The sequence below is a fragment of the Rana temporaria genome, chromosome 1 (genome assembly GCF_905171775.1).
Source record: "Rana temporaria chromosome 1, aRanTem1.1, whole genome shotgun sequence".
Lineage (NCBI taxonomy): Eukaryota > Metazoa > Chordata > Amphibia > Anura > Ranidae > Rana > Rana temporaria.
In genome coordinates, this window is record NC_053489.1 from 265496088 (window position 1) to 265510713 (window position 14626).

Below are 14626 nucleotides of genomic sequence, written 5' to 3' on the forward strand. Positions count from 1 at the left end.
CTCTGCCCTTACACTCAGAGCTGGGACAAGGAAGGGTGCATAATGTTCATGGGCAGCAGAGGGGTGTCGGGTGGTGAACTACCCCATGATCCCCATCTCTTGCTTAATGGGGTAGAGGTAAATGAGTGTGCACTGTGTGCAAAATGAGGCAGCGGACATGGGAGCTGCTAGTGCAGGGCAGCTGCTACAAGGTGCTTTTTAGAAAAGTAAACATGTAGAAGATGATGGATGATTTGAAGGGAAACCCAAAGATGAGGGCATTGGTGAGGGGGTTGTGTGTAGAGGTGAGGAGGGCATTCCCAATGTTAGAGCTGAGGAGGGGTTCAGAACAGAAATGTGGATGAAGGATGCAGAGGGAAGGAGCTTTGGAAGAGGAATGAACCTTCCTCTTCCTGAGTAAGGCCTGAGTAAGGCACCCCTTAATCCCGCTCCCTGTGCATAAAGAACTTCTGAAACCTCTGAAACCTGCACCCTGTGTGTAAAGCACTCCTGAACCCTGAGTGTAACACACTCCTGAACCCTACACTCTGTGAGTAACTCACTCCTTACTTCGGCACCCTATGCGCAAAGTACTCCTGAACTGTGCATTCTGTGTAGAGAACAATTCTGAACCCTGCACCCTGTGCGTAGAGCAATCATGAATCCTGCACTCTCTGTGTAATGCACTCCTGAATGCTGCACCCTGTATGAAGCACAATCCTGAATCATGAACCCTGCAACCTGTGAGTAATGCACTCCTGAACCCTGCACTCAGTGCATAGAGCTATCCTGAACCCTGCGCCCTGTGTGTAGTGCAATCCTGAACCCTGTGTGTAATGCACTTCTAAACCTTGCACAAAGCACAATCCTGAACCCTGCACCCTGTATGTAATGCACTTCTGAATTATGCACGATGTGCATGGCACAATCCTGAACCCTAGACCTTGTGTGTAGCGCAATCCTTGACCCTGCAACCTGTGAGTAATGCACTCCTGAACCTTTACGGCCTGTGTGTGGTGCAAAGCTGAACCCTGCATCCTGTGCATAGCACAAACCTGAACCTTGTGCACTACTAAATCTTTCCATGTTTTGTGTAATGCACTCCTGAACCCTGCCACTCTGTGTTTTATACACTCCTGGTTTTAGTTAACAATGGCTCTTTAGGACTCCCCTCCTCCCCCCACTTTTAGAGCAATTTTGCTAAACTCACTATTTGACACAGAAAGTGGCACATCCTTATTTCATCCACGAGTGGGGAGTGTGCATTCCTGCACCTATTCTATGAGAAAAAAAAAAAACCCTGGATAACAAATAGGCAAATATAAGACTTAAAATTGTGTGCCATATGGCAAAAATCTAAAATATTCAAAAGACAATTCTTTAAAAACCTTTACAGCTCATCAGTGCAGACTTAATAAAAAATAATGTCCATAAAATTATTCATCTTACACCTGTGATTTAGACAATATCCAATATGTGTTAAGCAATTATCATTTATGTACACATGTGCATCCTGGGGGTACACTTGTTTATGTACTGTAAATGCATAGTGGTGGGCGTGTGGGTACCTTAACCACTTCCCGACGGCCGTACGACTATATACGGCCGCCGGGTGGCTCTGAATCTCTGGGAGGCCGTGTTTTTACGGCCGCCCCTTTTCGCGTTCCCCGCGCGCGCTCCCGAGCGCGCAGCGGGGAACTGCTGTGCTGGCCGTGTCCCTTGGACACAGCCAGTCACAGATCGCCGTGAACGGCCAATCGGAGCGGCCGTTTCCTAGGCGATCTGTGCGGCCAATGAGAGATGATCTCATATGTTTACATATGAGATCATCTCTCATTCCCGGCTCTCGCAGACAGCGGTGCTGTCAGGGGAGAGAGGAGACGGGTCTGTGTCTCTTGTACATAGAGACACAGATCGGTCACCCCCCCAGTCACCCCCCCTCCCCCACAGTTAGAACACTAATTAGGATACACATTTAACCCCTTCCTCACCCCCTAGTGTTAACCCCTTCCCTGCCAGTCACATTTATACAGTAATTAGTGCATATTTATAGCACTGATTGCAGTATAAATGTGAATGGCGCCAAAAATGTGTCAAAAGTGTCCGATGTGTCCGCCATAACGTCGCAGTCCCAATAAAAATCGCAGATCGCCGCCATTTCTAGTAAAAAAAAAAATTTATACAGTAATTAGTGCATATTTATAGCACTGATTGCAGTATAAATGTGAATGGCGCCAAAAACGTGTCAAAAGTGTCCGATGTGTCCGCCATAACGTCGCAGTCCCAATAAAAATCGCAGATCGCCGCCATTTCTAGTAAAAAAAAAAAAATAATAATAATAATTCTGTCCCTTATTTTGTAGGCGCTATAACTTTTGCGCAAACCAGTCGCTTATTGCGATTTTTTTTTTTTTTTTTACTAAAAATATGTAGAATACGTATCGGCCTAGACTGAGGATAAAAAAAAAACGTAAAAAAAAAAAAATTGAGCTATTTATTATAGCAACAAGTAAAAATATTTTATTTTTTTTCAAAATTGTCGCTCTATTTTTGTTTATAGCGCAAAAAATAAAAACCGCAGAGGTGATCAAATACCACCAAAAGAAAGCTCTATTTGTGGGGAAAAAAGGACGTTAATTTTGTTTTCGAGCCACGTCGCACGACCGCGCAATTGTCAGTTAAAGCGACGCAGTGCCGAATCGCAAAAAGTCCTCTGGTCAGGAAGGGGTTTAAGTGCCCAGTAAGGAAGTGGTTAAATTTTTATTCAACTACATTTTTTTATTACTATTATTTTTTCTTATACTTCACTTTTTTTTACAACTGTTTTAACAGTGAATTCTAGGCCTGAGTAATGCTCACGGTTAATGCCAGGATGGTTAAACAGCAGTTAGATAGACCAATGAACGTTTGTGAAAATCACATTTTTATTTTAGACATGCCACCACTGGCATGCATTCAAATGCTGGAGCATATCCTCAATAACAAACCACACGTTAGTAAATTCCATACAGATATTATGACCAATGCATTGGCATAAATGCATACGTTTTACTAAACTGGGCCCTGATGCCGCGTACACACGATCATTTTTCGAGTTGTAAAAAACTTTTTCAGGCTCTAGAAAAAACAAAGTTTTTTTCAACTTGATCATTAAAACAGCCTTGCCTACACACGATCGTGAAAAAAAAAATGCTCTAGCAAAGCGTGGTGACGTACAACACGTACGACGGCACTATAAAGGGGAAGTTCCATTCGGATGACGTCACCCTTTAGCTAATTTCGTGTTAGTAAAAGGCGATTCAAGCTTTTCTGTCTGTTACAGCGTGATGAATGTGCTTACTCCATTACGAAAGGTAGTTTTACCAGAACGAGCGCTCCCGTCTCATAACTTGCTTCTGAGCATGCGCAGATTTTTCACGTCGTTAAAGCCCACACACGAACATTTTTTACAACCCGAAAAACGACGACGTTAAAAACGTCGTGAAAAAATAGAGCATGTTCGGAAAAAAATGTGGCCATTTTTTAGAACCCGAAAAATGCTCTGAAGCCCACACACAATAGTTTTTAATGACGTTAAAAAAAAAATCATTTTTTTAGAACCCGAAAAACGGTCGTGTGTACACGGCATAATTCTTCCATCCCTATATACAACTAATCTGCTACATTTATATGGAATATTTAAACAACTGTCTACAAGTAAATGTAATTCCAAAAATAAAACTTTGAAATATTTTGAAAAAGCATGTATGAAAGAAAAAAAAAGGAAATGATCATGTATTAATAATAATTATAAAAACTTGTTTAAAACCAGCAATTTACAATGTAAATGTAAAAAGCTCAGCATGGGATAAATGTTCAAAGATTTTAGAATTCCCTCTGCATATTCTGTATCTGCTGTATATCACTTGTTGAATGCTGTATGGGGCCAGTCTGTTTACGTAGTATAAACAGATCAGGAACCCTGTGTGGCCTTTTCCACCTCTTGCTAATGATATGTTGGGAGGAGCATTCAATGAAGGAGACAAGGAAACACACTGGTTGCCTTTTTTGACAATACCAAAGAGTACCTGGAAGCTTTTGTAAACCACTTGTATCTGTATGCTATGGAGGAAAGGAAGAGGCTGCTTTTATTTTCTGTTGTGCAGGATATGTTCTTTCCAAGGGCCTGTGTGAACATGGATTAACTTTACAGACGGACATTTCTCGTACTTGGCTTTTGTTCATTACTAATCAGCTCAAGGAGAATTTTACAAAAATTTGGCTTTTTTCCAGAAAATGCACTGGAGAGACCATGTTAGGTAAGTGTTTGCGCTAAATTAATGCCCACAGTATGTGTATTTTTTTAATTTAATGAGCATGTGTGTTTTATTTGTGTTGTATTAGTTTATACTGATTTATACCGTTATCAAATATTTAATTGTTTATAAATGTTTTAAGTAGCTAAAGTTCATACATGTGTATAAGCAAGAAAAAAAACAAAACATAAACCACCAGCTAGCTGACAGCCTACCATATCTAATTGGCCTTCAAAGTGTGGGAAATATGATGGGCATCCATGTGGAGACTTAAGGGATAGGATGGAAAATACAGTCCATTATAGGCTGGTCAAAATGATGATTATATAACAAACATTTTCAAGATATGCAATTTAAATAAATATTACTAATACGCAATCATATTCTTCATTACAATGATTATGCAAACAATTTTTAAAAAGTATTGATTGTGGGGGAAAAAAAAGGTTAGGCTTCAAACATATTTTGGGATTGTTTTATGTGACTTGCACAATTTTGGGTTGATTATTCGTTTCAATTATTTGAGCTTTGAACAGAAACAGCAATTTTTTCTATGGAAACTGCACTTTTTGGTAAATGCTAGACTATGATGTGTTAAACTTTCATGAAATCTTTATAAGATTCAGGGAGGGTGGATTATAATAGAAAGATTAGTGTGGCTCAAACATCATGGATTGGAATATAAGCCAGGAAAACTGAAATTTTTTTTTTTTTTTTTTTTAACATAATAGCTCTGGCAATACATACATCTAGACCAGTGGTTCTCAACTCCGGTCCTCAGGACCCACTTACAGGCCAGATTTTAAATATTACCTTGGGGGGAGATGCAGACTAAAATACTGCAATCACTGAGCAGCAAATGATATTACCTGTGATTTATTTCAGTTATTTTGAAAACGTGACCTGTTAGTGGGTCCCAAGGACAGGAGTTGAGAACCACTGATCTAGACTAATGCCGCGTACACACGATCGGAATTTCCGATGAAAAAATTCAGATGTAAATTTTCATCGGAAATTGCGTGTGTGGGTCCCATCTGACTTTTTTCCGTCGGTGTTTAGAAATAGAACATGTTTTATTTTTTTCCGATGGGGGAAAAAAAACAATAGGAAATTCCTATCGTCTGTGTCCGACGGAGAAAAAACCCACGCATGCTCAGAATCAAGTCGACGCATGCTCGGAAGCATTAAACTTCATTTTTCTTGGCTTGTTGTAGTGTTTTACTTCACTGTGTTTTGGACGGTCGGAATTTGGTCTGACAGTGTGTATGCAAGACAGCTTAAACGGAATTCAGACAAAAATTCCATCGGATTTTAGGCCATCGGAAATTTCGATCGTGTGTACGGGGCATAAGACATATAGCCAAGTTATGAGAATAAATCTTAATGTAATTATACCCTGCTGAAAAATAAATCAAAATAAAAGTAAACTATGCATGACCTAGAATTGTAACTGTCTTGAGAGAAATATGTGAAATGCCATTGCTAGGTTCTTTATCCAATTTCTAATTTCCTGGTTGTTCGTGGATTCAATACTTCTGAGTCATAGACCTGGAGCAAGCATGCACCCAATGAAAGATAAGAGAGCATTTAGAATTCCTTATCGCTATATACTTTTTCTGGCTCAATGATAAAGAAAGTACGAAACGCGAAAGGCCAGGGAACAAGCATTTCAAGAAGAGGAGGGGGAAATTGCATTCTATTTATTTCTCTCATTTCAGATTTATTTATTTATTTTTCATTATTTATATAGTGGGTATGTAATACAATAAGATAAAAAAAAAATCATATATACACAAATTCACAAATGTAATATTGTGGCATTCACTGCATTTTTAACATAAGACATAACAAAAAAAGGCCAAATCTCAAATTAATCATCTCCTACAATATTGCTTTTTGACTTTGCTCGCCAATGTCACAAGTTATTACAAACGTTCACGGCGCTGCTGTCTAAACACATAACTAGTCCCAACTGTCTGCTTTGCTGCTTCCAAATCTGTTTGCTGTATACCAGATTATAGGGCCTCAGCAGGCACAATCTTAATTTTGCGAAGTACCGGTATATTTTATCTAATAAAACACAGTAAGACAACGTAACATTTTGAGTGCCTCAGAATGTTTTTTTTTTTTTAAATACTGTGGGAATTTACAGATTTGGATGTCAATTGCTACACTGAAAATGTCAATTTCCAATTAGGAGAGCCCTCAGTGCAATGCACAGATAGAGGCTTGAGCGTAGTGTAGAAAGCGGCCAGGAAGAAGCCGAGAATGATTTGGTATTGATGTTTGCTGAGACAAAATTACTCTGTTAAGCGTGTGGATAAAAACAATTAACTTTTCTGCCAAATCAACTGTGGTGTGCTCTCATGCTAATACTAATTGTTTCAGAGTTTTCTTAGTACAGTGTGTTAAGAGGCACGCTTTTTGATGGAGTTTTGCAATGACCTGTAAATATAGCCTGGGGCTTTTAAGATTTTCATTTTCACACATGGTTGCACCAGCTAGAAACTGCTGTAGCGTTTTTGTTACTTTTCATTACAAACTCCCCCAGTTCAGGTATCTTTGCTGCATTTCTCCTTCCTATTTCTTTGTCACACTGATTAAATGTTCCATTGCCAATGCTCCAGCAGTTTAGCATTAAAGGCTTGATATTTGGGATATCTAATTATCAGTGATCCCTGCAGCACTGGAGTGGCTCCTATGCTCTATTATTGATGTATTCACCACAAGGGAAAAGGGAAAGGAAATAATATTGTTTTTTCATATCTCTTATATGATGAAATAAAATTTACAGTCCATCACATAAATGATTCTGGGTGAATCGTGTTTGATTGTGTTTGTAATGCTTTTTTCTTTTATATAAGATTAAAAAAAAAAGTAGAATTTAATGAAATGCTTTTTTTATATAGTCTTGAAATTTGGACTGTGATGCAAGGGATACAAAATTCTACCTACCTGTTAGTTGGCTTTCTGTGGGACTTTAAAACGGTTCTTCAGTAATTTCTGCAAAAACAGTAGCTGCTGACTTTTAATGAACAGACAGTCACCTGACCAAGGATCCAGCACTGTCCTCACCCGCCCTGCTTCTTCACCAGTCTTCGCATGCTCGGAAGCAGCATGTTAACTGTGGGTGGCCAGCTGTGACTCATTGCGGCTTCACAGCTGGCTTCCCACGAGCCGTGCTGCACTTTGGGGATGAAAGAGAAGCAAGATATACCTGTGCTCAAATCCCAATAGCTTGTACATGCATATAATGACTTTGTGAATAGTCCCACAGCCTTCTGGGACCTTTGACATGTCCTAGAAGGTTGCGGAGAGGGGGCAACTTCTGTTTAGATCGCCAAGGCAATTCAAGTGAAAGTGGGAGCCGGTATTTGTCAGAACTAGTTACCCCCCCCCCCAATGTTTTTTTCAACATATGACAGAGGAGAAGGAAAGGTAGAACTTCCCTTTTGGGTGAATTTCTGGTTTATTATTCCCATGTCTACGACAAATGGCCTCTTTTCCTACTACTGCTTTGGAAGACTATGAACATTCCCACTGCCAAAAATAGTGGGCTTAGAGTGTTTCTTAGACCCTACATTGCACACTAAAGAGGGTCACAGCTTTTGGTCTTTATGACACGCCAGTTCCCACGTTAGAACTTTTTTTTGGAAAGGGGGGGGACATAGTAGATGGAGTAGAAATTGACCTCTAAATAAAAAGGAGGAGATGGAGCATTATGAGACGATAGTCAATAAGAAGGGCTATGGGATAGCATCGTCCTTAGCTCAGATATGGGGGAAAGATACGAGGGGGGGAGGCAAGAGGGGAGGGATATAAAAATATACATATATTTTTTTTTTATATGCCCTCCCTCAGTCTCCATCTCGTTGGTTATTATGATTTGACTAGGTGTCTCACTTGATCCCTCCTACCTCAAGTGTATATTATTTTGGGAAGAGGGAGTCAGTAGGATATGTGTAAATTCAATGCATTCATTTATATTCCGTGATATATAGAGTATGAGGATATGCCTATTTTATATGAGGTTGATTTATCCCCTTGGCTCCTTATATGACATTGTTGTTTGGCTCCCTGTATAAATGTATAAATGAAAAAGTGAAAAAAAAAGAAATTGCAAAAAAAAGAACTCATGGGGGTAGGAACATGGCCCAAGGACCCTATAAAACAGGAAGCTTTTGTTAGGACCCACTGCTTTAATTGTATTTGGCATTGAGACTTTATTTAGTGGAGATCTGCCCATAGAGTAGACAAGCCTGTCTCCTGCCCGCCCCGCTTCTTCACCAGTCTTCATGTCCTCGGAACCGGCGTGTTAACTGTGGGTGGCCAGCTGTGACTCATTGTGGCTTCACAGCTGGCTTCCCACAACGCATGCGCAAGCCACGCTGCACTTTGGGGATGAAAGAGAAGCAAGATATACTTATGTTCCAATCCCAATAGCTTGTACATGCATATAATAACTTTGTGAATGGTCCCACAGCCTTCTGGGACCTGTGACATGTCCTAGAAAGTTACAGGGGGGGGGGGAATAACTTCTGTTTAGATCACAGAGGCAATCCAAGTGGAAGTGGGAGTGGATACCTGTCAGAACTAGGTACTACCCCCCCCCCCAAAAAAAAATAATTTTTTTCCAAATATGACAGAGGAGGAGAAGAAAAGGCAGAACTTTCCCTTTGGATGAAGTTCCAGGTTTATTATTCCCATGTCTACGACAAATGGCCTCTCTTCCTACAGCTGCTTTGGAAAACTATGAACATTTCCACTGGCCAAAATGGTGGGCTAAGAGTGTCTTTCAGAACCTACATTGCACACTAAAGCTTTTAGCCTTTATGACACACCAGTTCCCACATTAGAACGCGTGGGGGTAGGAGCATGGAACAAGGGCCCTATAAAAGAGAAAGCTTTTGTTAGGATCCCCTGCTTTAATTGTATTTGGCATTGGGGCTTTTTTTCTTGGAGACCTGCCATAGAGTAGACAAGCCTGTCTCCTGCCAGCATGATGTATCTTGATTTTTGTGCAGAAGCATTGGTCTCACTGCAGAGGATCAAGAGTCCCCCTGCCAAGGCAAACCTAGAACATTGTAATCAAAGCAAAGCTAGTGCTCCCTGCTGAGAGCTCTAGTTCTGATTTAGCAATGGGTGTGTTATACCTCTGCAAGAAGACCACTGCTTCCCATAGAGAGCAGTGGCCTTCTCTACAGCATTGTAGCAGTTTCCAAACCTTTCTACTTAGACTGTGGCTGCTTTCTGAAAACAACAAACTGTAATGTCTTTTGGATTTAATGCACCTTGAATGTATTTCGCTGATTTAAACTGAACTTTCAGTTAGGTTTAAATAGATAAAAATAAAAGTGGCTGTTGCAAAGAGCATGCTAACAATCAAATACTTTATATTTTTTTAACCTGCTCAAGAGAATAACAGGTGGAATGTAAATGGCTGCTATTGTAAACAGCATCTCAATAGATTTTTTTTTTTTTTTTTTCATTTAATTATTTCACAAAATTCCTATATGCCTTTATGCATCATGCTTTAAATACTTTGGTGAAGTAAATGAATAAAAAATATGCATTCTGCAGGACACTGTTATGGATAAAGAAAAACACACATGGCTAAGAAATGTTAGACACAAAAGGGTTAATTTACTAAAACTGGAGAGTGCAAAATCTGGTGAAGCTGTGCATGGTGGCCAATCAGCGTCTAACCTCAATATGTTCAATTAAACTTTGTCAATAAAAAGCCTGGAAGCTTATTGGCTACCATGCACTGCTGCACCAGATTTTGCACTCTCCAGTTTTAGAAATCAACCCCAAAAGATTTTCATGGCGTTCACAATGTAAATAACTGCCTTATGCCGCGTACACACGATCGGTTCATCTGCTGGAAACGGTCTGATGGACCGTTTTCATCAGACGAACCGATCGTGTGTGGGCCCCATCAGTTTTTTTCCCATCAGTGAAAAAACGTAGAATCTGTTTTAAAATTATCCGATGGTTAAAAAAATGATAGAAAAAAAACGATCACCGCGTTCTGACACGATCGTTTAACTGATGGTGTGTAGGCAAGACTGATGAAAGTCAGCTTCATCGGATATCTGATGAAAAAATCCATCAGACCGTTTTCATCGGATGAACCGATCGTGTGTACAGGGCTTTAGACCTAGGCATGATGTCTGTGATTATGGACTCTGGCCCTCGATGCAGACAGTTTGCATCCTGGGATGGCATTTCTGGTTGCATACCAACTGGCCGCAGCTAATCGTACAGTTTGTATATGGCCATAACACAGAGTGAGGCTGTGTCCAGAAACTGCGTTTTGCCTCTTCTGAATGCAGTAGCCTCAATTGCCCATCTGAATGAGATTTAAATCTGGGTACACACTGAATTTCTTCCTTAGGAACTAGTTAAAATTTGCAATTTGGATGTCCCTGTCAGCTTGCTCAACATCCTTCAATTGAAAAATCAAAGGAGCTAGGTGGAAAATTATCTGCTGCATCCAATTAGATGCATCTGCTGTTTGGGTATTCTGACAGAAGCCATTCGGTATAACGTAGCTGGGGGAATCTGTTCGATTATTTCCGTTCAGCCTAAAGGTTGATTGAAATGAATCTGTGTGTATACCCAGCTTAAATAGATACTCTTGTGATTAGAGTGCCTCAAGAGATACTGACCAATCACTCATTTCCACGGCTTGCTTTATTCTACCACTAGCGTAATTGATGGCCTAGATAAATAACAAATATACCAAAGATCCTTTGCTGTTTTGCACATTTTAGAACCCTTCCATGGGCTTTGCTCTGTTGAAAAGGGTCAGTTAGCTTGTTTATATAGTGGGTCATGACACTAACACTAACACTGTGTTTTCTTTCTGTTTATCAGGCTCGTTGTAATAACATTGACAGTGTTGGCTTTTCCCTTTCAGAGAGGTAAGCTTTATTCCCTCCTTTTAAGTTCCTAGCTGACAGATGACACTGAAGGTGAATCTGATCATCTGGTAGCTTATTATGGAATCGGTAGAATACCTTCTTTTCATCCTATATGTACTGTATATTAATTATTTTCTATTTGTTCGGAAATGCTTATGAAGTGGTCACGACCTCCAGATAATCTCTGTTCATCTCCAGCGCACCTTTAGCAATAAATAGAATATTAAACAAAGTTTTGCATCCTGTAAAATTACTATAATGCCCCGTACACACGTGCGGGAAATCCCGAGGGGAAAGCCGAGATCCTGCTTGGGCAGTCTTTCCCCAATACACACGGCTGGTTTTCCCAACAGGAAAACTGCGATGAAGCTTTGGCCGGAAATCCTGGCCGTGTATATGCTCCATCTCAGTTTTTCCCATCGGAAAAACTGTGAGGAGCATACACACGGCCGGGATTCCCAGCCAAAAGCTCTCCTCGCAGTTTTCCCGTCGGAAAAAACTGTCGTGTGTACGAGGCATAAGACTCGACAGCGTGCCAAAACTGTCCTTTACACTGATGCATTAGTTCATTGAAAGTGCTTGTATTGCAAGAAATCTTGCCTGAAGTCATACTTTTAATACTACACTCAGGTCGGCGCCTCCCCCTCCCTGCTTTTTCCTTACATGTCATGTAGAGTTCTGGACACACTCTGAAAGATGGCTGCCTTTCTTTTTAACCCTTAATACCCCTTTCTTTTCCAACCACCCAGCCTATGGATACGTCACCATCCAGCTATTGCAGGCACAGACTATACCCCTAAGGATTACTCCATTTGGAGCGCCAGATAAACACTGACTATAATGCAAAATGAGATATTCAGCACACATTCCAAATAATCAAGGGTTCACTGACACTTGTTAAAAAGTGAGCAATTATCAATTGAATGCGGACTTCAGCATCTGTTAGCACTGCACATTTTAGCTAATGGCTTGCTTTCCTTCTGCCCACTTCATGCTCAAGTACTTGGTGGGTCCAGCTCAGTGATGTGAAATTTAAAACAGGTGCGTTGGATGTGCTGTAACATTTGCTGCACCTTTTTAAGTCCTCAATTTAGCTTCTGTGAGTCTTCTAAAGTTGTCCATTATGTACATTGAATTTTGGTTGAATATCCTTTAGCTAAGCTTTCCAAAATTAAATTTGTGTGTGGCCTAGTCAGTAACAACTGATCAACAAAAGTAGATTAGTTCAAGTGTGTTTGGATCCTAGCCTTAACCCACCTGCCTGAGCACACCAGGAAGCTGTCACAGTACTGGGCCAATCATACAGTAGCCAAGGCATTTCTCACTCCGCAGCTGCATGTATATATGCCCATTATATAAATGCGGCTGCACGGGGGAGAATATACATGTGTCAGTTTCCTGGCAGGCTCGCTCAGGTGGGGTCAGACTAAGTTCCAAACATGCCTGAGCTTATTACTACTGGGGATGTATTAAAGACTCACATGTATAAGATGGCCCTTAAAGTATGGGTTTTTATGTTGATATAATTGTAAAGCCCTGTACACACAATCGGATATCTGATGGAATCTAATCCGATTGATTTTTTTTATCAGATATCCGATAAAGCTGACTTTCATCAGTCTTGCCTACACACCATCAGTCAAAAATCCGATCGTGTCCAAACGCGGTGACATACAACACTACGACGAGCCAAAAAAATTAAAGTTCAATGCTTGCAAGTAAGCGTCGGGTGGATTCTGAGCATGCGTGGATTTTTGACAGATGGAGTTCCTTCCATACAGACGATCGGATTTTTCTATCAGTTTTTTATCCATAGGAAAAATTTAAAACATTTTCTTTTTTTTACACAGATGGAAATAAAATCGATGGGGCCCACACACGATCGATTTGTCCGATGAAAACAGTCCATTGGTCAGTTTTCAGCGGACAAACCGACCGTGTGTACAGGGCTTAAGACAAATTTTTAAATAAGTAGTGAAAAGCTAACTGCTTGGGGGGGGGGGGTGGGATCTGGTATGGATTGTAAAGGGAAACCCAACACGAAAAAAACAAAAAAAACAAAGCTATCCACTCACTATAAATATCAGACCCTCTAGATCTGTCACGGATTTTAAGCAGGAACCATGTGCAATAAGAAATAAAATGGCATTGGATCCTCCCCCCTCAAAACCATAGCAGGCTCTTAATCAAAGCATGCAGCCAGGAAAGGGAGGCATCTGCGCTGCTTTCCTTTGCTGCATCGTAACAGACCACACGCCCTCAACATAGGGGGGCATGTTGATGAGAAAGCGGAATTTTCTATTCATCTATGTTGATGAGAAACTCTGGTTTAGTGATTGTGAATGTGTAGGGGGACTTATTGGAATATAGAAATGTATTAAAATAAATAAAACCCCTAAAATACAGTATTGTAAATTCAGCATCAACCACGATGATTGTCAAACACCGATCGTCCAAAGAAAAAACATCAATATGCTGACTCGTCCACTTATGCAGCACTCCCACCACTAGTGACAGCTTTCCAGAACTGTCATAAGGTTAGGTTATTCAAAAGTGGGAAAGAATATGGTGAGATCACTGATCAAATATAGACATGGCCATGTTTGATCAGCGATGTCAACACCACCCTGCCCTTTTGCTCACATACCCTGGGGTTATGTGACTTGGGGTTAAGTGAATGGGGATGGTGACAGCACCTACCAACATCCTTAAAAGAAAGGACAAACATTTCAGGAAAAAAAAAGTAATCTAGCCACTACATCTAAGAATCCGTGAGCTGCAATATATTTTATTTTCTGGACTTAGATATGGTTTAATGTTACAAACTCTGTCAACAATCATGGTAAATTTTTATGTCTATTTTCCCAATTTTAGGAAGTGCAAAGACGATATCCAAAGCCTTTAATAGTTTGTATGCAAAGTCTGAACCTCAACAGGTAAATGACAGCAGGGTCATGGATATACTACAAGAGATGAACAGAAGCACTGGGGTCAGAAGGCTACCAAATACTGAAGCACTTATCCCTTTCACTGGTCTTACTGAAAGTAAGTAGCTAGACTCTATGAAATTAGTTTTCATTAAATTACCGCTAATGGATCCTGGAGAAATACAAATACATTTTAATAAATTTATTTTAATTGGGATGACATTTTATCCAGTAATTTTGCAGGTAATTGCTTTCCTACGAGTTCTAAAATAAACCATGCTAGGTTTCTTTTTCTTAGGTAGTTAAACCTGAAGCGGTAGTAAACAGAGATATATGGCACATTTTCTTCTCTAGCATAGAGAAGGGGAAACTTTCCATTCTGCATTTTCTTCTCTAGCATAGCCTTCACTGTCAGTATCCTAATTCTGGCATGTGCACATGTTACAAAGTCCTCAGTGATGTGGAAACAAGTTATATTTTTGAGTGGATTATCCTTTAAT

General features: G+C 40.2%; 1 protein-coding gene across 1 annotated transcript in view; it reads left to right on the forward strand.

Moving 5' to 3' along the window:
- Positions 1–3929: 3929 nt before the first annotated feature.
- LOC120941711 (cryptic protein-like) overlaps positions 3930–14626 on the forward strand; it is a 30442-nt gene continuing 19745 nt past the window's right edge. Inside the window, exons 1-3 of the mRNA XM_040355308.1 lie at positions 3930–4276; positions 11153–11199; positions 14074–14244. Of these exons, the coding sequence (XP_040211242.1) occupies positions 4254–4276; positions 11153–11199; positions 14074–14244 (241 nt within the window). The 5' untranslated portion in view covers positions 3930–4253. The remainder of the gene's footprint in view (positions 4277–11152; positions 11200–14073; positions 14245–14626) is intronic.